The sequence below is a fragment of the Petromyzon marinus genome, chromosome 51, assembly GCF_048934315.1.
Source record: "Petromyzon marinus isolate PM22_M1 ecotype Great Lakes invasive population chromosome 51, UKy_Petmar_22M1.pri1.0, whole genome shotgun sequence".
Classification (NCBI taxonomy): domain Eukaryota; kingdom Metazoa; phylum Chordata; class Hyperoartia; order Petromyzontiformes; family Petromyzontidae; genus Petromyzon; species Petromyzon marinus.
In genome coordinates this window covers 9,501,986-9,529,984 of record NC_133717.1, presented here as the reverse complement: position 1 = coordinate 9,529,984, position 27,999 = coordinate 9,501,986, and the positions used below count along the sequence as shown (strand labels likewise).

The window sequence follows — 27,999 nt, the reverse complement described above, 5'->3', positions numbered from 1 at the left end:
CCTACATCAGTACACATTCAGAAGGCCAACAAGATGAACGTGAGACTCCCCTTGACACGAAGTAGATTTTTGCAGCTGATACGGTGCAACAACCTGGCCGGATTTCGTGTCGTTAAGACCCTCCACCACCCGACACAGCGAAACAAATTATACTGTCACGCGGTGTCCAAGCGTTTAAACGATGCGCCGATTTTTTGTTGTTGTTGCAGCTCACTCACCCGGTGAGCTGAAGAACAATTCTCACAATCGAATACATTTAAACATCGAGTTCGATTCCCAGCTGAACCGGTCCTAAACACCTGCATTCGCGACTCCCGTTCACCAACCGCACCGACCGGCGTGTTGAAGTATGGTGAATCGAACCCCCATCACTGACACAACTAATGCATCATTACATAAATCTTTTCAGTAATGATGTCAAAATATTCAAACGCAAATGTGCTTGGGTCCCTTTTGTTTTGCAAGTCACATTCATGATTTGCTTTATCCACAATGCGACGCCCTTGCTGATATCGTTGTGCCCAATAATAACCCTTCCTTTCCTTACCACGGCAATTACATTGACATTTGGGCATTTAGCTTTAATGTCAGCTCCACTTATAGTCGTAATGCATTATTGAGGTCCCAGAAGCACGATACAGCACTAAGCTCCACGATAAACGTGCGGCACAAATGCAAACTCAATCAATATCACCGCAAAAAAATATGCAGCAGACCGCGGCTATGTCACAGCAACTACGTTTACGTCTGAGTCCTCGGTTAGAGACCAAATCTAAGTCCCTGTATCTGTGCCAAGTTAGGGGTATGGGTGCAGTGTCATGCTTATGACCTTTGATATTGGAATGTTGCGCCGCTGGGCACGTAGCCAACGCATCGGCCAACGCCAGAAGCCTTTGAATGTATTTCGATTGTATTTGTTTTGTCCTTCTCCATTTCTAATCTTTGATCCATAATCCCACTGCCAGACTTCATGTCAGCAGCCATAAACACCCCCAACACTCCGATCCGTTTGCTGGCTCCCAATCCAATCTCAACTGTCAAGGTCCTCAATGGACTCGCCCCTGCCTACAGCGTTGCCCTCTCTACTCACTCTCCCAACTCTTCACGTGCTCTCTGCTCTGGCAAACAAGGCCAGGAGGTCACTCTGTCTCCCCTGCTGCCTGTCATTGTCTTTAACTCCTAAACCTCTGGCCATCCGAGTTGTTAACTCTGCTCCTCTTCATTGTCTTTTCTCCTCTGCCTATGACTGACGTGTATGTTGAACTGCTTCTGCACCGTATGTAGCAAATTGTGCTCATCGGAGGTGCGGACTGGTCCTTCTCTTAAAAAAAGTGTATGGCATATATATAGGTCTTCTTTTTATCCTGACACATGTCCCACTATATGTGCAGTGTCTTGAAATGTAATTGCATTTAGACACTCTCAAAGGTAAGACATGGTAAAAGTGCAGCCCTGCAATTGCTTGCCCATGCCACTGCTGCCAGAAGGATGTCCACTCGAGGGAACTCTCAATAAGTGGTTTATCCTTTCCATGTTGGCCAGATGTCTTGGAAGAAGTGGAGAGAACCCACCGTTTATCCCACTATATGTGGCCTGCCCGATGGACTAACTGTGGTGTATCCATTTATCCTGCCGAGTGGACAGAGGCGGGGTGCGGAGGGGGGATTGAAGAATATTGCCCCATTGCTTCAATTACCTGTCGGGAGATCGAATCAGCAGCCTCTGGAGTACCAAGCATTACACCGTGTCAGAAATCCTCAGCCATTCTCTAAATCAGAATCCCATTGTATTGTGTAACTGTATTCGGCAATCCATGGCAGGCCAGCGGGCAGGGTACGTGTATTCGAAGCGCCTTTCAACCTACGGGCAGGCGCTTCAGGAACTTTAAGACAGATGCTCTGCCACGGTCTGCACACGACGCAAGGACAAGAAGCACTCCCGGCGGCTGTCGCGCTGCGAGGAGGCACCGCTGCAATTTCCGGAGTCTACTCATCGCTCACCAAGCCGGTGGTGACGGCACTTCGTCAGCCAGAAACACGCTCTGACGGCCGAAACGGCGCTCGACACCGACAAACCCATGAGAAACAGGGATGGGATCTCCTGATAAAACACGGGGTGGGGGGTGGGGGAGGCGGGGGGATGGGGTGGGCCATGCCAGCCGGTGCTAGGAACGGAATTCAGTAAAAAAAAATCCCCTCGCTTGGCTCGAATTAGGCGACATTCGACAGCAGGAGAAGGGCACTCCTTTCAATAGGACATGGGGGATTAGGCCAATGAGCCAGAGAGATGCGTCCGATTGATATCATTTCAATGCATAGGTATGGGTGAATTAGATGGAGATTATGCTCTCTCTCTGCTGGGAGAATAATGGAAGCTATTTATTAGTCATCCGGTATTAATATTCAGGGCAGGAGGGCGAAGTGTTTGGTGCACTGCGCCACAAATCCAGCTGCCTGCGATTTGATTCCCACGTCGCGGCTAACGTCAGTGGCGAGCGATATCTGAAGTGGCCTTAGGTACCCGGCCGCCCCCTCCTATCTCATACGTGTACCGACCAGCGCACAAAAGAGTCCTGGGACTGACAGGACTGACAGGGCACCATGGAAGCGAGATGTTCACTACCTCACCTGGTATAGAGGTCGTGAGTTTGATGCTGACCCTGACGCTTGCTGTATATTTGGAGTTTGCAAGTCTCTCCCCCCGTGGTCGCATGGATTTTTTTCCCGAGTTCCCCGGTTTTCCCTTCCACATTCAGAATCGCGCATTTAGGCTATCTGGCTGCTAAAAATTTCCACGTGATAAAGCACTTCGTGGAGCTATCATTTGTGACAAGGTCGCTTCTGAAAAAGAGCGATTTAGCTCAGTGGGCCTTACCTGGTTAAACCAATTTTTAAAAAAAATAGTTTTCGACATGGCATGGGGAGGGCCATTATCCAGCAGTGGAGTTAAAAAAAAGGCTGTACATTTAGATTAATCGTGATAAATACTTTTTTATTGAGTTTGGCAGTCATACAAGCTGAGTAGCTGATTTAATGAAAATAAAATATTAAAATTGTTTTTCCACATAAACACTCCTTTAATTTTCCTTTCCATCTCAAACGCAAGACGAATGAGAAACACCAGCAATCAATTCATACAGGAAAAAGCCTCAACTACTCTCAACTCTGGAAGGTTCTACATTGCGATGTTTTGCCAATTCCTTTTCCATGGATGTTTGCATAAAAGACCCATAGCATAAAATATATCCAGCTTCCATTCCTATAATTTCAGACATTTAATGAGGCAATGTCATTGACGAGTTACAATGACATACAGCACACGGAGTGGGACAAATGCTTACACACATGCCAAAGATTATATTTAGGCTAGGGTATGTTTAAATTTAATCTCTATTGGCTCTGTCTATCCAGTGGTTAAAAGGTGCATTCCAATACAGGTACTGGAAGATATATGGGCAGGTGACGCAGTGGATGTGTGTGATTTGTGATGGCAAAGGTGTAAAATCAAATCCCGGCTAGAGGTGGTAACTCAACCCTTCACCCTTAAAAAGTGGTTTTCCTGTAGAAAGACTCGCAATAGGAATGTGGAATTTCCACCACTGACTCAGGGTTGTAACGTAGAGATCAGCTCAACTGAGCAGGAAACCACTTTAATAGTTTTTTTACTGTACTTGAAGGAGGCTGCTACAGTGGTGTAGATGTTTGGCACGTTGACCTTGCGATCCAGAGGTCGCTGGCTCAATTCAATCTCCATGCGTGGCAGTTAAAACAATGAGAGTCAAGTGTCTTAAACCCCCCCCCCCTCGCCGACCTCTCTATCCACCCAGCAATATCAATGGGTCTATCACGGTTAGTCGATCGGCAAAGTCACATTTGTTGGGGTTAAAGTGTGGGTACTCCCACCTCTTCTAAAACAACGTGTGGCCAACGTTGAGGACACGTATAAAATAACCCTTCCGAGGGGCTCTTCCAGAGGCCCCGTCTGTCAGCAGCGGTGTGTGAGCAAGCAATTGCAGGGCTGCGCCTTTACAATACAGGATGGCTAGCTTGTGGGCTGGAGCAGTGGGTATTCTAATTGTTCGGGATTGGTGCGGGTAATCTCAGAAGCCATTGGGCCCAAACGAGAAGCGGGATCACTGAAAGCTAAATGACCAAACCAGCTCTTATGCTCCCTTAGAATAACTGCACGTTGGCGAGGCTGCACGCTGCGCTGGAAGGCAGACATATATATTTTAAAAAAAACATATAAGGCATACATGTTTTTTATAATTAGACACAATAGCCAGTAATATATATGTTGGAGTATTTTTTTTCTTCTATTCCACCAAATGTACCCAGAAAAATCAATGTTTTTGGGAGAAATTTTTTTTACAAAGGAAAGAAGTTAAAATGCCTGATTATATATAAAAAAAGAAAATAACACAACGACAAATCCATTTTAATCTCATGGCTCAGCTTAGAATGGAAACTCAAAGCTTCACAAAAGAGACAGCACGCTGGCGGTAGGCATAAGAACACACAACAAAATAAATATTGCATTCTTATTTTTAATAAATTTATTGCCACTGCCAACTTTTGTGTTTTAGTGGGAAAATGTTGCAAGAAAAATTACTCGGGGTTCACTCACAGGATGGGATGAAGTGGTGGTGGTGCAGTGGCTAGCTTTCTGCTCTATGAAAATGGCAATCCGAGGAGTGTGATTCCTAGCCACGGTTAACATGAGCGGCGAGTGATATATGACGTGCTTTTGGGTCCACTATTTCATCTACTTGGACTGACCAGTTCAAACAAGCACCGTGACATAACAACGGCATGGGGAGGCCCTCATCCAGTATTGGAGTAAACGTTTTCACACATTTTTTTGTATGCAAACTTAATAATAATCATTGGAATTTGTAAGACTAAGCCAGATGCAAGAATCAGTGCTTACTAATGTACAATGCACATCCTACAATGTACATCGTACAATGTGTGGTACTTTTCTTGACGGTCACTTAATCAGTGCTGAAATAGAATGCTGCTCGGATTCTTTGTCATGACGAGAGAAAAAAAATGAATAAGAAGTCCTTGCACAGCAAAAATTACCATTCGTGTTCGAGAAAGACCCACGGATGCGAGTATCACAGAACTACTGCTGAGATCTCTTTCAGTGACCTCGGATCCACCTGATGACGGACGCTTGTGTTGCGCCCGAAACGTCGTGATTTATTTTATTTTATACCCATCGTGACTTTACCGAAAGAACCAAAGAGTAGGGAGTAATGTTTATTGCGTGACGGCCAAACCGAAATATTATTAAATCTTGGGGCTGGAATTCAACCACTTAAAAATGTGCCGAACCAAATTTAACGTAGATTTTTTTTTTTAATCGTGCGGTCGTTGGTGAACGGGCTGAGAGCATCAGCTCGGCACACTTGAGACAACCTTGATTTGTCGCTTTCGTGACTGCAGGAATCAATCTTTGGTTCTTTCGGTAAAAGTCACATAGAAAGAGAAAATAATAAATTAAATAAAAGCACACGACGTTTCGATTGCAACACAAGCAATCATCATCAGGTACAAATGAAAGAGAAAACAAACCTAGTAAACTTAGACATATAAAGCAATACAACACAGATAGTCGGCTAACATAACAGTCAACACCCTACCTGGTTGATTACGTTCTTCCAAGGATTGCTAAAATTGAGAGAGATAAAACACAGACACGGAGACACACGGACAGACACGTAAGCAGAGAGAGATACCATGTGTCTCCGGTTCTGTGTTTTATCTCTCTCTCAAATTTAGCAATCTTTGACAGAACGTAATCAACCAGGTAGGGTGTTGACTGTTATGTTAGCCGACTGTCTGTGTTGTATTGCATTATATTTCTAAGTTTACTAGGTTTGTTTTATCTTCCATTATTACATGATGATGATTGCTTGTGTTGCAATCGAAACGTCATATGGTTTTATTTAATTTATTATTTTCTCTTTCCGCGTGACTTTACCAAAAGAAGCAAAGAGTTGAAACAACCTGTTTTGAAATCGTCGTCCAAAGCCCATCGTCGACTGCTTTCCCTGTGCCAGGGCCGGTTGAACGAGAGTGATTGACATCGGTTTGGGAATAAAATGGCATTGTTATTAAGTCTGCATCACTTTTGGACAAGGCCATCGGAATAATGAAAACATAAACGAACCGAGTCACTTTTATATATATATAAAATAAAGGTTTGTGTGCCAAATCCTCAAAAGGCAATGTCACGTACAAAAGGATTTCCATTGCTACCCATTAGTGCAGGGATCATAAAATCGATTGCAATGTAATGGGTTTTGACAAAACATTCTGGAAGTAATATATACACACACACACAATGCTTATATAAACATTGCGTTGTGAGTGTGTGCGTACGTGTGCATGTATACTGGTGGAGAATATATTGAACCGATCCCAGGCTTCCCTTCGGCCGACTCAGCCCTAAATGAATACCTGGTGCGGTATGTAAACATCAGCACTTGGAAGACATGATGCTGGCCAATATAAAACCTCGTGTGAAGATGCCGGACTTCAAAAGGCATCGCTCAAGGCACTTGCCCCAACAGTCTGCGCAGGCTACATGGGGACATCGTGTACTTTAATTGTACATATAGACAAAGACTAAGATCCCCTGTATAGCCTGTAAATGTTTGGGCAAGTGCTGTTAGCGAGCACCTATGGAGGCCAACACGGCCTTTGTCGTCTCAGCGTTGATGTTTACACACCACACCAGGTACATATTTGAGGCTGAGTCGACCTAGGGGAGACTCAGGACTGCTTCAGATAATCGTCACTTGTGTTGGCCATGAGCAGGGATCAAACCCGGGGTCACCGGGTTCGTAGCAGAAGCGCGCTAAACCGCTACACAACCACTCTCCGCTATATATTATACGCAAACACACAGACAGAAGCATTATCAAGATGTACACATTGTACATAGCGGGATAAGCATGCCAGTCGGGGCGCGTTGGAAGGGAGGGAGCCGCTGCTGCATCTAACAGGCAGACGACGGGCACACCCCGCGGCAATTCACCGAGTCCGGCCAATTTGGACAATTCCAATTGCTGTTTCGATGATAAGCAGGAGAGCGGGCGGCCAAAATTAAATCGGCACGCATTTACGGCTGAGCACGGGTGCCTCCAAGCAGCGGCGCTGCACGCAGCACAGCCGATAACGGCTGGGGTTGAGCCCCGGGTCTGCCCCACCCATCTGAAGGGCAAACGCAAATTTACAACGGCGACGATTTCTGACGCGCCTTGGGGTTGCGCCGCGTGCTGTTCGGCGGGCGCCGCTATCCGACGCTTCGCTCCGTGCGCTGGGAGCTTCTTTAGGAAATGAACTGCACGTTCAGTCCAGCGCACAGGACTGAGTCCCCCGACGTTCAGTTTCGCTCCTGATGCAAGCTAGAAGCACGCGGGGCGCAAAACGTCTGACATCGTGCAGAACAAGATGCGCGGTGCAACCTGAAAACATCGGCGGGGGCGTACTGCAGCACAGCAGCGAAAGCCGACGCAGCAGGATAAAAAGCGAATCAGGAACAGAGAGAGAGAGAGCGATTAGACAATCCCTAAAAAAATAAAACAAAAATCCTAACCTGGCTCTCCATTAATTACGATGGTGAATTGCAGCAAGTTATGCCAGACTACACTGGCGAGTTGCCATAACACGCGCGGCTGGGAGAAGAGGCTGTCCATCATATTTCCATTCGGGCTGACACAGCTTTTGCTGTAATTCTCGGCTGCGCACACAGATGCTCACACAACTCTCTAATGGACTGTGCTGTAATCCGTGCACTTTCGTCAAGTTGCAGAAGCTGTCACATGCAGACGTTTGGGTTTGTGTCAATGATTCCACTTATTTATTTGGTTTTCCTAACAGTTGACCAAACAATATTTTGTAGCGCGTTCCATAAGGTCGTGGTGCTGCCGTGGTGTAAAGGTTACTGCAGCAGATTTGCAATCTTAAAACAAACCGCCACCACACCCACCTCTGTCCGCCCGGCAGCATCAATGGGTTCGCCAGAGATAGACGATCGGCATGCCATGAGTGGTAGACGGGGAAGAAAATTTCTCATACATATTGCTGCATAAGTTTTAAGAGGCATTTTTGCACCAAGTTGTCAACAGACGATTTACAAAAACAAAATGGCCACCATGCAACTCTCAAAACACCCGTAACTTCTGATGAAGCAATTATCTGTGCGTATAATACTATGTCTTTGATGCCTACAACCACACTGAACACATCAGAATAGGATTATGTCCAATATATCTGGGTGGAAACTATTATGAAGTACATTGGGATGGAAAATGGAAATTTACTCCAAAACATGTTGGCCTCGGATCAGCTCTGCACTAGGCTGCTAGATCCAAACAACTCGTCGAGTTATTCCATTGTGCTGGTCATATTGTTAGCTACAAATACATCCTCCAGATTGACACCATATTAGCTGAGTCCCCATTGGTTAAACATGGACTGTGAAAATGGAACTGTAATCTCACCTACCTTGATGCGATGAATTGTTCACTTCTCAGCAGACACAAAATAGACATCAATGATTTAAATCTAGATGGAAAAAACACTTTCCATGACACACAAATTCCAGCTTGGCAGAGAGAACCAGGTGCCTGATGATCCACTGAAGAATGTTGAGATAGTTTGAGATACCCAAGGATTACCCCATGTCCATAATAAAAGCTACAGCTAAGAAATGGCATTTATCTTTACATGCCAATATGAACAAGCAAAATGGACATATTTTAAACAAAAAATATCATAGCTCTATCTCCCACCGTTCATAAGTTATGGGCCTTTGAAGTTTTTCAGGGTGGCCATTTTGTGTGTTTTGGCTTTTTCAGTCTTGAAACATCTAAATCAAGCGTGGCAAACAAATTACTTGGTTTCAGGATAAATTCACATCCTTGGGAAAAAAGTGGGTCGACAACTTGTGCTCAAAAAACGCCTCCTACATTTACATTTCTTGACAAATGTCGGAGTCTACGGTGGGGTAAGGCCCCGGTTACTCCCACGTCTTCCAAGACGTCAGTGGGGACGAGCGATAACAGGGCTAAGTCACCGCAGCCTGGGATGCAATAACCGCATATGTGTATGTTGAACTTCTTTCGCGCCATACGTAGTCAGCCGTGATAACTGTGAATGAGCAGCAGGACTTTACGGGAGCAATTAAGTTCTCGGTGCAGGTGTTTTCACGAACAACGTTGAAATATTGCCTCATTGGACATAAAGAAAAGCAATTGTGTGAAATTCAGTTTCCCTAAAGCACCTTGTATATTTTTTGTAAGGTAAAAAAGTTTTAATTCAAACTTTTCACAACAAATTTGTTGGACAAACGTGTCTTTTAGAAAAGTATGCAATCGTGTGAAAGCAAAAAAACCGACCCTTGCTCTCATATTACTCTCTAACAGATGTTTGCAGGCCACTTTCTGCAAGAGGCAGCAAAAAATGATGATGCCACAAATGAAATGACAAGACCGCTGTGCCGGGCGCCAAGAGGCCTGCAGCCTGGGAATAAGAGTCCATTATGCATTGTTAAGAAGCAGAGGTTGTGTCTACCTAATGGACTGAGACATCCCATACCCACCCTCAAGCCTCATTACTCACTACTCACCAACACGGTAGCTCCCGTTGCTTTGGGCAGAGATCCAGCTGAAACCGACCGACGAAGGCAAGCCATTGCCTGATCAAGCAGGTCCACTATGACATCGCCTCGCAGCAGAGAACACAATCACAGCTCTATTTTTACGGTGGTGATACATTGCGTGCCTTATTGTTCATGTATATGTATTGTTGGATGTATATTAAACTTCTATCGCACCGTACGTAACCAACAGTGCTCATCAAGAGGTACGGAGGGGGGGGGGAAGGACTCCAAACTAAACACAAAGAGCAGTTCTAAAGAAATGAGTTTTCTTATAACTGAGTCACCATGCATTGCTGCCACCGCAACTCCATGTAATTTAAAGTCATTGAGGAAATGCAACATCATGCAAAGGGGATCTCTAATGCGCAAGTGCCTTCTCATTGATTACATTCAGTATCAACTTCCTTCGCTTGTTATTATATCATCTCCCAGTGGGTCCATGTGTAAATGTAGAGCTCTTTGCCTATCCACTGCTGAATGAGTGCCTCCTCACACTGCGGACCATGCGGTTTGTTAAGACTTTGCTTCACCACGCTGGTCAGTGTGGGTTGAATCTGGGGAGGGTACTGACATGGCAGCCAAGAGGAACAGTAAAATAGATCTTGTTCCGCTGCCCTTCCACCAGCATGGGCTGAACACCTGTGAAACAAGAGCTTCATAGCTCATCAGGTTCTTCCAGTTTAAATCAAATGTCTACGTCTATATAACGTAGGGTTAGACACATGCATTTAAAAACCAATTTTACACGTGAAAACTTGAAATGTCATTAAACACAAATTGTATCATTAATTTACAAACATTTGTCTTGCTTCAACCGAGTTCAAAGCAAAGGTATGTGCAGGTTGGTAAAAGTAAGAAGGACAGACACGGCCCATCATTTAGGCCCCACAGCCCTATGACAACCTATTTTATTATGCGTGGTGGTCACACATCCAAGAATTGTCCAGGCTCAACCCTGCCTTAGCTTCTGAGATTTGACAACATCGGGCAATGTTCCAGGTGATTTATTTATAGCAGGCTTCAACTATCCGGTCGAATGATCCACACGCTGGTACGACCCACACGCTGGTACGACCCACACGCTGGTACGACCCACACGCTGGTACGACCCACACGCTGGAACGACCCACACGCTGGTACGACCCACACGCTGGAACGACCCACACGCTGGTACGACCCACACGCTGGTACGACCCACACGCTGGTACGACCCACACGCAGGAACGACCCACACGCTGGAACGACCCACACGCTGGTACGACCCACACGCTGGTACGACCCACACAGTGGTACGACCCACACGCTGGTACGACCCACACGCTGGTACGACCCACACGCTGGAACGACCCACACGCTGGTACGACCCACACAGTGGTACGACCCACACGCTGGTACGACCCACATGCTGGAACGACCCACACGCTGGTACGACCCACACGCTGGTACGACCCACACGCTGGAACGACCCACACGCTGGTACGACCCACACGCTGGTACGACCCACACGCTGGTACGACCCACACGTTGGTACGACCCACACGCTGGAACGATCCACACGCTGGTACGACCCACACGCTGGAACAATCCACACGCTGGTACGACCCACACGCTGGAACGATCCACACAGTGGTACGACCCACACGCTGGAACGACCCACACGCTGGTACGACCCACACGCTGGTACGACCCACACGCTGGTACGACCCACACGTTGGTACGACCCACACGCTGGAACGATCCACACGCTGGTACGACCCACACGCTGGAACAATCCACACGCTGGTACGACCCACACGCTGGAACGATCCACACAGTGGTACGACCCACACGCTGGAACGACCCACACGCTGGTATGACCCACACGCTGGTACGACCCACACGATGCCTTCTGAGCGTGCAAGTAAGAGAGTTTCGCTGTGAGCCCTCCGGCACAATAACATCACACTTTGGTGCACAGGCGCTGTCCCAGCGATGAGTGACAAATGCAAAGGTTCTTTATGACTGCATTACATCGGCACGCACACAGAAGCTGCCTCGGAGGCACAGCCTGTGTGTTTTTTTTTTGCACTCCCGATTTGTGTTTATTTAGTCTGTGTAATTTGATGCACAGTAGCATGATCGGTGAGCACAATGGACTTGCAATCCAGTGGTCGCCAGTTTGATTTAATTTCCCAGCACGGCAGATGACACAACGGTGCAAGTTCCTTAAATCAATTCTGCCGCTGTCCACCTAGCAGCGTAAATATGTTCGCCGCTGTTAGTCGATCGGCAGGCGGCGTTCGGCGGCGTAAAGTGTGGGTACTCCCACCCCTGCCAAAATGTCTCGCCAGCCTGGGACACGGACCAAAATATCCTCTCGAGGGCCTCTCTGTGCCAGCGGTGGCACGGTAAAAAAAAAAAATGCAGAGCTGCGCCTTATCTTGTCTGACCGTGCGACTTAAACCTTTCCAGGGAAGAAAGATTGGAATGCAAAGAAAAAAGAAACAAATATTCACCTCATTCAACATCGAATCAAAATATTGCAAAATTAATTACGGCAAGAAATAGCTCCTCAGTGGAATTTAATTCACATTACAGCGACACATTTTATGTCGCAACTGGGACAGTTTGAGGACCCACGCTATTGAAATACAGATTGGGCTTCATCATTACAGCGCTTACATAATAGAAGTTTTTTGGGGGTAGATGGCGTAAATATACGTGTGTCGTTAAACCCACCACCACCCAACACAGCCATTTAGTAAAGTTTTCCACGTAAACAGAACATGCCAATTCGTTACTAGTTGTAAATGTAGTGGGATTATTCTCCAACATACCGGTGTGCTGAACTAGTAACGAATTGGCCACGTTCTGTTTACGTGACAAACCTTACTAATTGGCTGTGTCGGGTGGTGGCGGGTTTAACGACACAATTATATTTACGCAATCTCATCCAAAAACCTCTATCCTGGATAATATTTGGATTTGTTCTGTGCAAGAGGTTCCTGTGGCTGCTACGTTCACCACAGTGCACTCCGGTGCTTGCGTGCGATTTCACTCGGAGCAATTTATGGCGGAAAATCATTCCTTGAAAGATCTTTGCATCCTAAGCCGAGTCCACGCCAAGCCTCTTTTGCCTTCCCCCCCTTGTTGCTCAAATCACGTTGCAAACGTTTCCACAAAAGTTTACTTTTCCTTAAAAAACTTACCACCCCCCCTCCCCCCCACCGCCGCTACCCCCCAAGGTGCAGCAGCTGCTTCTGTGGACGCATGTTTATGAAGATTGCAGCGATTCCATTATTTTTCGCGACACGACACATTACAATTCACAACGATGAATGTCGCGGAGTCAGTTTTCCATAACTTGCCTTTTTTTGGGATTGTACTTCGCGCGTGTTAATGCGACGTTTGCCTGCTTTCGCTGACTTGCGGTATCGATAAGAGCTTAACGACTCGCGCTTCAAGTTTAGTCCGTATTGTAAAATTGCTCGCATTACAAGCTGTCTTCCTTTTATTGATAGTTCTTCAACTGAAGATCAACCAACGCAAGCCTGCCACAGGCATTTCTAATCATTACAGCCCATGAGAGGCTTATAATGGCATGTGCTGTCAGTTATACTAAAACCAATTAAATAATCCAATAAATTACGAAAATTACGTCACGCAAGCGGCACTCCGTCAATTATTCAGTAAAATGTTTTGAAAATGACGAATATAATGGATAACAGCTATATGCAAACGGTTGTCATTGATTCATCTTCTTTGGTTCTTTCGGTAAAGTCACGTAGAATGAGAATAACATTTATTATTTTATTCTCATTCTACGTGACTTTACCGAAAGAACCAAAGAAGATGAATCATTGCAGTCACGAAAGCTTTAAATCAAGGTTGTCATTGAGTTCATTATTCCGTAAATATTGTCAGACTAAAAAGACATTTAACAAAAATAAAAAGTGCAACGACAATCACGGTTGCATAACGCAATTACCGTGGATATTATCGTCGTAGAATATGTGTATATGCATGTATGTCGAACTTCTTTCGCACCATACGTAGCCAACCATGCAAATCGTAAGTGCGGACAACATGTATAAATCCACATCGTTGCCGTACTGCGTCGGCGCCAAAATATTCGGTGAAAGCTAAAACACTCGTCAGCCAAACACTGCAGCGCTGCTGCTGCTGCTGCTGCCGCACTGCACTAAACGTTCAACCTCCGCTTGTTTTCAATTAAGGGTCTTTGCTATCCTCTGGCGCTGCCCGTGAATTGTCCCAGCAGATGGGATCTGGCTCGAGGCCGGGGGTCAAGCAGCGGCTCTCCACTGCTGTGACCCCCCCAAGTGGCGAACCGCGTCTCTCACCTGGAAGCGGTGGATACCATTGATCTGTGCAAAGTAGATGCCGTTCTTTTTGAGGGCCTTGCCGATAATGTCCAGCACGTCCTGCCACTAAATAAACAGTGGGGGGAGGGGGGGGGGGGGGAAGGCGGAGAAGAAAGAGCGCGGCAGGCAATTTCCAAGCAGTTGCGTGGGCAAAAAAAATAATATCCAAAAACAAGTTGAACGTTTCGTGCCGTCAATTGCGAAGGAAATATAATCACGCGAACGCAACTGCCAGTGTAGCGTCAGTTGATAGGGAGCATTGGCGCATTGGTTATCGCGAACCCAGAAGTGCTGCCGCACACAATGTGTTGGAGCAGTGCCGAAGCGGGTAGCGCACTGCAACTTGCACGGATGCGCCAGAATGGCGCCCGGGCGCGTGTGCCAGGGAATGAGCAAATGCACGTTTGATTAATATTCACCTCAATAGATCGCTGTCTTCTGTCCTAATTACAAAGCATGGAAGGTGCGTGCTTTGCCGAGCCGTTTCGCCATTGCCAAAGCACAGATAACGTGTTCTCGACGAGTCGCTGCTGTTGCATTTATGAGAGCGGAATTTCTGTTCACCAGTAAAATTGGCGCAGAAAATTAACTTTTGAGCAAATAACAAAACAAAACTCGCAAATAAACAAACATCCTTGAGGAGCCCGCTGCTTTTATGCCGCAAAAAAACAAACGACCGATGTTCGACTGCTGCGCCTTTGTCGAAAACAAGAGGTGGGCTAAATTAAAGAAATAAACGCATATTCGCAGCATATGGTAAACTCCGTAATGAAAACGCAGGTTTTTCATTGGGGAAAGATATAAAAAGCGATGATCAAGTCAATTAACGGAGCCTCCCGTGGAGGCGTTAAGCTCTGCTCACACAATTAACCGCCCTTCCAGCAGTCAGGGGCTCTGGCAGGCACCAACGCTGCACGGGCAACCATCGGAAAGTACCTTAAGCGCTTAACTGCTTTATGCCCTGCCATAATTGAGAGATGCCATTAATGGCAAACACCCCGTGTACAACTACCGCTCCACGTAATTCGCCCAGAGGCTGCCGGAGATTCACCCAAGGCCCCTCTACCGGCAGATTAATCTGCGCACGACGGCTTTCAGGGTTGCGTGAACAAACAATAACAAACGCAGCAACATTGCTATCTGCCTAATTAATCCAGCAGCTCAGCATTGAGGGGGGGGGGGGGGGGGTACGGGACTTGTGCTGCATTCACACGCTGTGCCTAAGAAGAAGCCGACGTGCGGTAGTTTAGCGACGGGCGGTCGTTTCGATGAAGTCGGGGGTTTTTTTTCTCTCGGAACAATGGCTAGAAGGTGATGGCAAAGGTACAGCGCTGCCTTCCTCACTCGTGCCACTGCTGGTGAAAATTGAGCTTTCTGCCACTCGAGAAAGCTGCCTAGATCTCCTCCAGAGAGTACGCTGGTGTACTCTTCCGTGCGCTCGGCAGACAACTTGGAAGAGGTGGCAGTACTCACATTTTACCCCGCCACACGCAACTTGTCAATTGAATTTGGGTTTAGCCTTTGCTGGGTAGACGGTGGTGTCAGATGTAATAGTAATAATAATCTTCATTTTATAAAATGCCTTATATTTCAACATTTCTGAACAGAAAAAAGCGAATTTCATAAAAAATATATATTTTTAAAACTACACAAGTACGGCTAAAATCGAATAGAAACACAGTAAATCCAACAATGGTATCACTACTGACGACAGCCACAAGGTAGACATTAAGTGACTTGCTGGTTGATTTCAACAGCCACGCCGGAAGATCTAATCGAACTGACAACCTCTGGATTGCAAGTCCAACGCGCTGAACCTTACACAGCGGCAGAATTACAACGACTTGGATACAGTCGAAACTCGCGATGCCTAGAAACTAACACTGGAGATGCAGAATTAAGCAGGACGGCTTCTGCGAGGCCCCAAGATATTATTCTGACCGGGGCTTGTGAGAGATTCCACACAGCGTGCAGGTGACACTTGCATGCCAGTGACCCCAAGTTACACTTGCGTTTTCAGCCACACACTTGTTCTTTGAAACCTTGAGCAAAGCAATGCAATGCAGCAGCAACACAGCGCGATGAGAACAACCCGCCCAGCATTTGCCTACCGTGGAGAAGACCAGAGACTTGGCTTCGGGATCCGACATGTGAATCTTCATTAGCTCCCGTATGACCGCCTCAACCTTCGTGGAGTGGCTGCCCTGTTGGGAAGTCCGAGAACACAGCTGTAAGTGCACTGTGATACAGCCACATGGGTTCACAGCATAAGGCCGTGTGGCATCCTATGCTGCACCCAACTCTAACTTGGTCACCTGATTCATCGTAAGTTACGACCAATGACCCCCCCCCATTGTGTAGCCCTCCAGCCTTGTTCTGTGACGTAAAAATCCATCTAACACCTTGCCCACAGGCTGGCTTTGTCACTCCACGGTGGTGAGATGTTAACTAGCTTGCCTGGTATACAAGAGGTTGTGGGTTCCATCCTGACCCTGACGCTTGTATATTTGGAGTTTGTATCTCTCTCTCCCCGTGGTCGCGTGGATTTCTCTCCGGGTCCCCCGGTTTTTCCCTCCACATTTGGAAACATGCGTTTAGAGTATTTCGCTGCTATAAATTCCCACGTGATAAGCCACCTCGTTGGGCTATCATTTGTGGCCAGGTTGCTTCTGAAAAAGAGATACATAGCTCAGTGGGCCTTACCTGGTTAAATAGAAAAGCGGTAGTTAAATAGTATCTCCAAATTGGATGCCCTCTTGGGTGTGACCCCTCCTTTGGCTGCCGCTACCCCCTTAATCTCAACCACGTGTGAGCCTGCATGTGTGCGTGTGTGTTGCAGAGGAGCGCCTTATGATCTCTGGAATAAATATATTTTACATGTGTATATTATTCCTATTATTATCTTGAATTATGTTTCTTACACACGCCAAATTTTCAAAATCAGTTAATTTCGTCTTGTTTGTGTTCTATAATCCATGTTTTCCTCTTCCCGTCTCTCAGTATAATTCCAAGCGTGACCCACTCTCCATATTTTTTTCACACTGATTCCAGCTTTTTGCTTAATTTTCCGGAGCAATGCCCTTGTTCATGAACCATACATCATAGCTAGTAATATTCGTATTTTGTATGCATGCATGTTGAATTTAACGTGAACAACCGTGCTCATCGGAGGTGCAAAATTTTGTGACATTGCTTTATTGCGCACCATTATCAAGGTTCGGTTTTGCAAAAGCACCTCCAACCCGCTTTCGTCCACTTCTTGATATCATTTGGAAGACTCCGGTCCAGCCGGTAGTCACTGTCGTAGGTGTACGTGCCCCCCCCCCCGCCCCCCGACAAGACATCCTCACGACTGCTGTCCGCCAAACGATTCTCCTCAATTACGGCGGCAAAAATGACCGTGCTGAGACGGAACATCAGGGTCCTCCTCTTAATGAGCCAAGGCAACGGCTAGAAGCAGGTGTTATTGATCCCACCCCAAACGCCGCGCTGTTTGTCGGCTCCGTTTGTAATTCACAAGGGCACGCACGCTCACGCACAAAAATAGCTCAACGGTGGAAAATATTGTCGGGCTGCATGCAAATATATATTTTTTTCCGCAACCCTTATTTCTGCATTCAGGACATTGCAGCCAACCTCTTACAAATGACAGCCTGCCTCCATCATTTTTTTTGTTACATTCAAATTCATGATTTTTCTCTGAAGCCGTCCCTAAGACAGAATCCACATTGGCGAGGCTTTCCCATGTGGGTGCAACATGTGTACTTATATGAACGAGTCCAAGAGACGGAATTGAGCCGTGTCAGGTTGAAATAGGACCTATACTTAAATAATCTTCAATTGCCGTTATTATAAACTAAAACTATAAAAAAACAATTACAATTTATATTTTTTACCAGGTAAGGCCCACTGAAATATGCAGCTATTTTTCAGAAGTGACCTGGCCATCACAAATTATATCTCAACGAAGTGGCTTATCACGTGGAAATGTATAGCAGCCAAATATTCTAAACGCACGTTCTTTCTAAATGTGGATGGGAAAATCGGAGAACTCGGAGAAAAATCCCCGTGACCATGAGGAGAGAGACACGCAAATTCCAAATATACACGTGTCAGGGTCTAGAACGAACCCGCGACCTCCTCTATACCAGGCAAAGTAGTGAACATCTCGCCACCATGGCACCCCATATCATCGCTTAATATCAACAACGCACCTCCCATGCGTCACCGGTACATCTCGAGGTGCCCTGCGGTAGGGGACCCCAACCCCTTTGGCAGCTGTCCCTGTGCGGCACAAGGCGAATGCAGCACCAGCCTGAGAGTGGGCATTAGTTTTCCAGTAAGGGGGATGATGTTACTCATTGTTTTTTTTCAATTAAGTGAAGAGTCAAACGAGCACTGAGCCGGTGCTAAATTACTGTTTACAGCCCTGAGCCAGTGGTGAAAATTCAACACCATTTGCGAATAATGCATAAAATGTGCCAAATCTTAAGCATAACAGCAGCACACATAAACTACCATTCTTTTATATATAAAACTTCACGAGATATTTTCCTCAACCGTCAAGCAGACGGCGCATACTGCATGGCTAATACACCCGCAGAATTAATCAGGGTGGCCGTGGGGCTTGACCCATCAACCTCTGCAACGAGTTGAAAACGTGCTACCACTGGGGGCCATGAGCAGCAGAGACAACTGCAGTCAGGGCATACTCCTGCACCCGCCCAGTGGCTCAAATAGACCGCATCAGGGAGCACCGCCACCCATACACACCACAGCACTTCTAGCATCTAGTAGGACAGATGGGGGGGGGGCGGGTGGGAGTGTGGCACAGAGTCAGTGGTGGAAGTGTCAGGATTAGGATGGTGGTACCATTTTACAAGTGGCGCTACCCCATGTTAAATTATGTTGTGATGACGGGACAGGACGGTAAGGGAAGGAGGGGATCGGGGCAGTGAGACCAGGTGGTAGGGACGAGTGAGGTAATGCCACCGGTGTTGCATAAGGAAAAGCAGCACTGGCTGGATCGAGGTGCTGTAGCTAAGTGGATCAGGCACGAGGATACTTAGTTAAAGCCTTCATGACGATGTGGGTTCGAATCCCTGCCCCGGCTTACGTAAAAAACCCAACATGTTCGTCAATAACACCGTGACCTTATTAAGAAAAAATATATAATAGGTGACATTTGGGGGAATGGCCCAAACAAGCGTAATGATAAATGGAACTGAAGGAAGGGCATAATCTAATGTGTTTCCACAGGCAATACGAAAGAATTCACTTCAGAAATGATTGAAATTCACAATTTCCACGATGGCCGCGACCTCCGTGACAGAATTGTATTCTTAATGACCCCGACGACGAGAACACTACATAATGACACCTTGCCGATATTAACTATGTTAACCTATTTGTATTTTTTATTTTTAAATTATATCTTAAAGCTATTTTATATTCGATATTTATTCAATTTTATATACTTCAGCCCCTTGGTGTTAGTTAGACTTTTAACCCTTATTATTACAGTAAGACTCGTTTAAAACTTATTTAAGATTTTAGATTCCTATATGTTGAATGTATGCACCATCCTGCCAAAGTAAATATACTTCAGCCCCTTGGTGTTAGTTAGACTTTTAACCCTTATTATTACAGTAAGACTCGTTTAAAACTTATTTAAGATTTTAGATTCCTATATGTTGAATGTATGCACCATCCTGCCAAAGTAAATTCCGTGTCGGTGTGAACTTTCATGGCGAATAAAACCCTTTCGGATTCGGATTCGGAAGTGAACGCTTCGCTGCCCTTCGTCTTGTGGCTCTACTGTGATTGGGAGTTGGTTTGGCCGGCAGTGGAAGCGCCTCTTGCCTTGACGGTGACGTCGTCCGCCTGGTCCCCGTCCCCCACCGTGGACACGTAGGACACCTCGTGGTGGAGCGTGGTGTGCCGGCACACGGCGCAGCGGATGGCCGAGCGCTGCGACCCCACGCTGTACTGCGCCATCTGGATGGCCGTGCATTCGTTGCAGAAGCAGTGTCCGCACTGCAGCACCACCCACTGCAATCGCGGGGAGGGGGGCAGGGGGAGATGGAGCTTGACGCGGGTGTGGGGGCCCACATTATAATCAGAGGTGGGAAACCGTTTCATTTCCGGGTGCCTAATAATAGGACTTTCAAATACGTTTAGCAGGCCATACATTAACACAACAAATACTCGTTTTATACATATATAAAACTGGCACATCTGAGTCGAGTCAGCACACGGCCCGCATGTTACGGGTGGTTTTCCATCGCGTATTTGTTCTGCGGAGCCGGAATAAGACTGTAAAACGCTGACCTCATAAAACATTTTAATCTGGCTTGGGGCCAAGCAAGGCCACGGGCACGGGGTTAACGATCTGTTCATTGTGTACGCCATCTAGTCGGAACACCACTCGAACAAAGCATCACCGCGTCGTCTACACGCGTCTCGACTCGTTCATTGCCTTTAACGTCAGCAGCACAGCTCGGCTTTGCAGTGGAAAAACAACCTCGGATACGTCCCGTCACTGTAAGAGGCCCTTGCAGCGACAGAAAATAAAACACAACCTGATCAGGTTTAATTTTTTTTATCTAGTACTTGATTCGTGCCGCTAAGATGCTCGAAGTGGTGGATATATATGGTTTGCGGAGGTTTGTATCGAAGTGGTAGGCCTCATGTGGCCACAGGTCGTACAAAACAAAGTGTCGGGCTGGATTCAGCCCGCAGGGCGCGTGATTCTCATCTCTGTGTTAAACCTACAGGGAGAGATCCTCGTGGCTGCGAGCCTCTCCCGTTTATTTCCAGTCAATGGCAAGGCATTAAAACTAAACGATTTAAACTATTTTTTTTTTATTTTACCAGGTAAGGGCCACAGTGAGCTGTATAGCTCTTTTTCAGAAGTGACCTGGCCAACAGAGTGGCTTATCATGTGGACGTTTATTGCATCCAAATACTCTAAACGCAATGATTCTAATGTGGAGAGAAAAAACAGAAGTCCCGGAGAAAAATCGACACGACCGCCGGAAGAACATGCAAACTCCAAATATACCGGCGTCATGGTAGGGATCGAACCCACGACCTCCTGTATACCAGGTGAGATAGATAACATCTCCCCACCACGGCGTCCCACGCATTAAATGCGTGATCGGCAGGAATATAATCTGCGGTGAGCTCAAGTAGTCCAGGCCATAAATAACCAAAGACAACATAATTATCAAAACAAACCCAACGATACAATTTAGGTTGAGACTGCACTTGCCCATAAAGGGCTTTTACTGACACGTGAGCACGTACACACGGACAGCACATAAATGTGTATTATTACCAGGTGAAGGCCCTTTGAGATAACGCGTCTCTCTCTTTCAGGGGATGCTGCATAGGAATTGTTGATTGAAGGATGCACGAGATAAGCTACACAACCAATGGGATTTTTGTTCGGATTCCACTACAAACTGCACTGAATTACTGGCCCACTGTCAAATTTAAATGAAGCACAACCAGCTTGTAAATCCTTACTTTGCCTAAACGGCAAGCACTGTGCTCAGACCGGGCGATACAGAAAGTGAAAATAAGTAAAATAACAGCGGCTTAGCCCCTGCAATTCAAGCGGTACCACATGTGATGCACATTCCATCTCTTGCGAAATTACAGAACAAAGGTTGTCTTCATGCTTTGTCCTTTCACATCATTAACAATGTTGCTGTAGTAGACAATAAAACATCGAAGTCACCGTGGTAAAGCCAGGCAAAGCCATCAACATACAGGTGGAATCAAAAAAGCAATAAAGCTGCAGGTGCTGTGCATTGACCGGACACAGTAAAGCAAAACTATCGCCGCACTATTGCGTGGGCTCTAAAGAGTGAACAGTTTAGGTCTTTGGAGGAGGAATTGCCGATTAATCCTATTCCGTCTGCGGTAAGGAGGCCATTCTACTGGCAGAATGAAACCCCAAACCTATCGTCACAGCTACCCCTGGTGCATTACATACGATTAGTCTTGAGTTCTCTCTCTATCAGCGAGCGCGCAGCGAATAGAAAAGATGCAAGGACTGAGTGGCCTCATTTCTCAACATTTTGGTTGCTGGGGCATTTTTTTAAAAATCTCTCTCTCTTTCAAGCAACCTTGAGACGTGGAATCATTACTGCAGCATACAACCACGATAAATTAATTATCCCCGAGACCCAATCAAGGATTATGGCAAGCTTCCCCCACCACCGCCCACCCCATTTTCTTTATTTTTGATTTGGATAAGAGCAGAGTGGCAAATGTGCGATGAACAGGAATCAATTGTTAATGTGGGAAAGGTGAGGGCACCCAAGAATACTTCCACAACTTCCTTCGGGACTGGACTGGATGAACGTTTTGCTCTGTACATGGGTATACTGGGGTCAAACTATAATTTGGATGAAACGTCGTACCGAACGCTGCAAATGCCCTCTGGTACTTAGGATATGAAGTAAAGTAATTATTGGCATAGGCATCGAATGGAATTAATGGAAAAATATGGGGAGTCACATGACGTCACCGTGTCCTGTTGGAACATTAGGCTCAACGCGAGAGGCGATGATTCGCCCTACCATGGCGACCCTATCATTCGCCACGATGATTCAGGGTTGCCACTCATTTCAAGAACATTCGTCAACAACACTGTCCTCAAACGAAAGTATACGGTGACATTTTTTGGCAACGGCCCTTCGTCAAAGTACATGAAAAAGGGTTAATGCCTGAAAGGTCACCGATTATATATATATTTTAAGGCCTCTTTTTCTACACCGCCGAGAAGATAGCAGCCACCAGTGGCCACAGGAACCTCTTGCACAGAACAAATCAGCGCACGGGTGTGTTGGGAGAATAATCCCACAACATTTACAACTAGTAACGAATTCGCATGTTTTATTTACGTGACAAACCTTACTAATTGTCTGTGTCGGATGGTGGTGGGTGTAATTACAAAATCCTATTTACGCGATCTAACCCAAAAATCTCAATTATGTATCATTTTGATTGAGAAAGCCTATGCGTTAAACTGACAATTGTTATTATTACGTACAGCATATATATTTAACACTCGATGAGATGCATGTATCACGCATCTTAACAAATGATATGAATTGTTCCACCTCTGCAACGTTATGCAGAAATACATCACAGTGAGCGTTCAAGCAAACACAAAGATCCCTCGTATAGCCTGAAAATACTTTTGGGGCAAGTGCTGTTAGCGAGCACCTATGAAGGCCAGCACAGCACACGTTGGGGTGGGTGGCCAGCACCACGCCTGGCTGCATTTGTCTCCCTAGTGGCGATGTTTACACACCACACCAGGTACTCATTTGAGGCCGAGTCAACCTAGGGGAGACTCAGGACCGCTTCAGATAATCGTCACGTGTGTTTGCCATGAACAGGGATCAAACCCGGGACACCACCGGGTGCGTAGTGCAGCGCACTTAACCGCTACACCACCGGCAAACACACAAGACGCGTGCACAAAGACGAACTTGATTCACGCAGCGAGCGGCACAAAATAAGGTATGTGTTCCACTTTCCGTAAACGTTGTCACTGGAGCGTGCGTAGCTGCAGAGAATCCGGCGAAGCACACGTGTCCAACATATGTCTGTGTCCAGAGCAAGTTCTCCTTAATGCAACTTGACGACACGGCTCCGTTCGTTACGAGGACGCTACAGGAAACACAATCTGCACACCTGTTTTCCAAAATTCCGGGAACAGATGGGGCAGGGATCCGGGTTCAGTTGTCCAGACTTGTCCTGCGACTGGGGACACAAACACAGGCTCCAGGTTAGAACCCACGCACTCCCATATGGACTGTGAAACAACGAAATGAGCATGGGTGGTGGTGGGGGGGCACAGACCCCCACAAATCGCACAATGTTATGGATGAATGCATGGGTGCCATGTGCATAGTTTTGCAAAAACAAAAAAACACATAGAATATTAATTAAAAAAAGAGTGTTGGATGGTGCTCACCCGCCCCCCCCCCCTTTCTCTACAGCCCAGAATCACTGGTGGAAATTAGACATTTCTATGGCGGTGACAAGTTTTCCCATTTGACCATCAATGTAGACTTCTGCACAAAGCGGCACTTATTTTATCTACCACGGAGATATGATGGGTTGCGCCGACCCCCAATCGAGATTTGAACTCGAAATCTTTCAACAGCAAGCAGCAGGTTCTACAGATACGCTACCAGGCTAAGTAAATATCAGCGCAGTAAATAACAACACTGAAAATCAAGACATCACATGTGCTGCACATTTTCTTCTGCTTGTTTTACCTGCCCGAGACTAATACACTTATTGATTACAGAGAAATGATGTAAGCATGAACACATAAATACAGCCGCATAGAAAAAAACAAATCAGCACGGATGTAATCCTCCCAATCCAACCCTACCCCAATTGCTTTGAGATCTCATTTCTGCAGAGAGGAGGACTTATCGTCCCTTGATGGCGCACATCACAAACGAAGGTAAACATGATTGATTTACTTTCACATGACACCAATGCATGGTCGGGGGAAATCAGGAATCAATACTTACCAACACAAGAGGAATAAAGTGGTCAATGTTTTGAACGACAGGCCCTCGTTTAGGACTCATCAGGAGTGCTGATGATGACCCGCTGGACAAAATATCGACCCTCGCTGTTCCTTCTCAGCATGCATCGATTGCCTACGGCTCGTTGATGAGCAAGAAACACCGGTGCAGCACTGGGCATTCACGAGCAGCAGTGCCACACGCCTCCACTATAGGGTCATGCCAATGGCGGGCGTACTGCCCACTGTTTCACTGCCAAGGGGTCACCGCGATACGGCGATACTACGATACTACAATGTATCGTACGATACAAGAGCTGATACATTTTTTTTTACCCTTTTATCTGGCAACAAAACTGACACCTTTTTTTACAAGGAGTCATGTTTGCATTGACCACAATACCTGCGGTCAGAATTCAAACAAAAAACATAACTCTGATAATGTATTGGCACTGTCCTTGAAATTGATTGGTCCACACCCGAGACAGCTTTCCTTAGAGCCTAGTCTCACATGGTGTTGGACCAGATGACACCAAAAGGCGCATACATTATCAAAGTTATGTTTTTTGTTTGCATTCCGGCCGCAGGTATTGTGGTCAATGCAAACATGACTCCTTGTAAAAAAAGGTGTCAGTTTTGTTGCCAGATAAAAGGGTAAAATAACAATTATCATATTTTGCTACTGGAAAAGGAGGTTCCAATGAGGATATCAGAGTTTCCAGAGAGGGGCAATGGTCAGCAACACTGGACTTGTAATTGGGAGGTCGCCGGTTCGATTCCGTCATTTGACGCAGTTTATTAAAATCCCTCTGCCTCTGTCCAACCGAGATGTGTAAATGGGTGGGGGTCAGGCCGTGTGTGATGGGGTAATGCGTGGGTACTCCCACGGTGTCAATGTCATTTTGGCAATGCAGAGCGGTTAGAGCATTTTCCGCTTGTTGCAGAGGTTAACGGTTTCAATCCAGCGGCTGCCCTGATTAATACTAGTTGATACCATGGGTGTATTAGCAATATATACGCGCGCCACCTTCTTCACATAGGATATTAAAGATCCCGTGAACTAGTTAAATATGCAGGCCAGATTCCAAATTTACGAAAGTTAAAATATTACTTGCAAATTACTGAACCTTTTCCCTGTTCCGAGACATCTGCTAGTGGTAGGGTGGGTGGCCCGTTCGCCGCTGAATCTCGGAAAGTGCAAGCGGTTCAGAGTTAATATTATTTAAAGGCATAGCACCGTTGTTTTTAAAGACATTGCACTCAACGATAGCTGGCACCAAACCGTGCCACAGGCCCTCGCACCTGGTCTTCTGGGGAGGCTCGGTACCAATAAAGTAATTTTACTACGTAAACATACATCGCTGGAACGGGTTAATTGGCTAAAACCACACGGCAACATCACCCCCCGTACTGGCAGACTATACTCATTGCTGAAACAGAGTGACCTCGCGATAGCTTTGCACTTTTAAGAATGGTGCACATACCCAAACGTGATTGTTACGAACGCCCCCATGCCCTTCAGGGGACACTGGCTCGCTCTCTCTCTTTCTCTCTCACCTTCTCCAGGTTGCTCAGGTACAGCATCTGTCCAAGTTTTTTGCGGAGCTGGGAAGCGGCGAGCGCTTTATCGTTCAAAAGTTTCATCCTCTGCTGCTCCACCTGTGGGGGGGGGGGGGGGTGGGAATCATGGACAGCGCATGCGCTTGCGATATGAAAGTGGCTCGCTCTTGTTTTTTTCTCTCTCCCTCTCCTGCCCCGCCACGGCTCTATCTGCATTGATGCACACTTCCGTAACGAATTATGCAAAATAGGATGGGATTCTGAGTCGCGGCCGCGTCGGCATTCTAACCTTTGAGTCGGTTTAATTTTGCACTGCGCAACGGTGTTTTCGAACGCTCTTATCACTGTGCGCTTTAAATTGGAAGTAATTTTTTTTTAAATTGAGCACGATGGATCCGATTACACACGTATAAGTGGCCCAGAGTTCAGTTGCATGGTGGGCCACTAGGACCGGAGTGTTGGAAACCCTGGCTTAGAAGAAAAGACAACAACAAACATAGTCTCCGTGATGAGGACAACAAATTACAGGCATTAGATGGCAATCCGATGACGTTGGCTATGGTGGTGGTAATGGTGATAATTTTTATCATACTGACGGTGGTGGTACTGGAGGTGATGTTGATAATAAATGAAGATGATTATGGGGCTACTTGAGGTGGTGATAATAATTACAGTGGTTGTGATGATGATTATACAGATTATGGTGTGTCAAGATAATGGTGATGGCTGATTGATGATGGTGACATTATGTTCTGGTGGTTTTGGTAATGACGCTGATGGATATAATGATATCATGGTGACGATGTTGGGGATGATGGCAATGAGGTGCTGCTGGTGTTGAAGATGATGATAAAAAATGATTTTGGTGATGGTGTTTCTGATGATGTTGATTATGGCGATGGTGTTGCCCTTGAGATCTCAAAGGAAACGGACGGAGACTTGCCTGGCCCGGCTCGATGATGTGTGGGAGTGCCGGATCCGGCCTATCCTCATCCGGCTGCAGCACCTGGAACCTTTCTGTCGCCATGGCGATCTCATCCACGGCCGACACACGATTGCGCAGCATCATCCAGTATTCATGCAGCAACTACACACACCCAACACACATTATAACGTCCGTGTCTCACACGCCCACACAATATGCACGTCTCACGTGCACACGATGCATGTCCCACGTGTATACAACATATGTCTAACATGCGCATAATACAAGTCTTACATTTTTTTTGTTTTATACTTTTACATGACTTTACCGAATAGAACCAAAGAGTATGGATCCTTGCAGTCACGAAAGCTTCAAATCTAGAATCGCATGTCTTACTTGCACACGATGCATGTCCCACGTGTATACAACATATATCTAACATGCTCATAAAACACATCTTACATGTACAAAATGCATGTCCCAAATGTATTAAATATATACCTCACTTGTACGCGATAATTGTCCTAACGAGAACACGATGAGGATGTTAACAAGAAGTTACCACTCCGTGCATATCTATCGTTTATTGACACTATGTTTAAAAGCCTTGGAATATACGTCAATGTGAGCACAGATCTCGAGCCAAGCAGAATTGAGCCTGGATAGTGGTGGGATGGGTAACCTCTATGCATGAAGCAGGTGCTATAGGTTGCTGGGCGGGGCCACATGGTGGGCAGTAGAGGGCAGGACAGCAAATTGCATTGCTTCACTTTAGGTTCTACAAACCCGGGCCTTGCTTGAAAATTTTACTCTTGGTCTCGTTGGGCTCTCACTTGGTTTACATGTAGATGTCGACGATCATGCCGACAATGAGCATCCCACATAAAGATGCAAAGACCCCCCGCCTCCCCGCT

General features: G+C 46.3%; 1 protein-coding gene across 3 annotated transcripts in view; it reads right to left on the bottom strand.

Annotated features, from left to right (window-relative positions):
• Positions 1 to 27,999, bottom strand: part of SHPRH (SNF2 histone linker PHD RING helicase) — a 94,513-nt gene that overhangs the window by 13,637 nt on the left and 52,877 nt on the right. For all 3 annotated transcript variants that reach the window (XM_032973351.2, XM_032973352.2, XM_032973350.2), the window contains exons 25-30: positions 27,104 to 27,247; positions 26,158 to 26,259; positions 23,751 to 23,819; positions 19,899 to 20,087; positions 16,148 to 16,240; positions 14,016 to 14,102 (exon numbers count right to left, since the gene is read on the bottom strand). In XM_032973351.2, the coding sequence (XP_032829242.2) occupies positions 14,016 to 14,102; positions 16,148 to 16,240; positions 19,899 to 20,087; positions 23,751 to 23,819; positions 26,158 to 26,259; positions 27,104 to 27,247 (684 nt within the window). The remainder of the gene's footprint in view (positions 1 to 14,015; positions 14,103 to 16,147; positions 16,241 to 19,898; positions 20,088 to 23,750; positions 23,820 to 26,157; positions 26,260 to 27,103; positions 27,248 to 27,999) is intronic.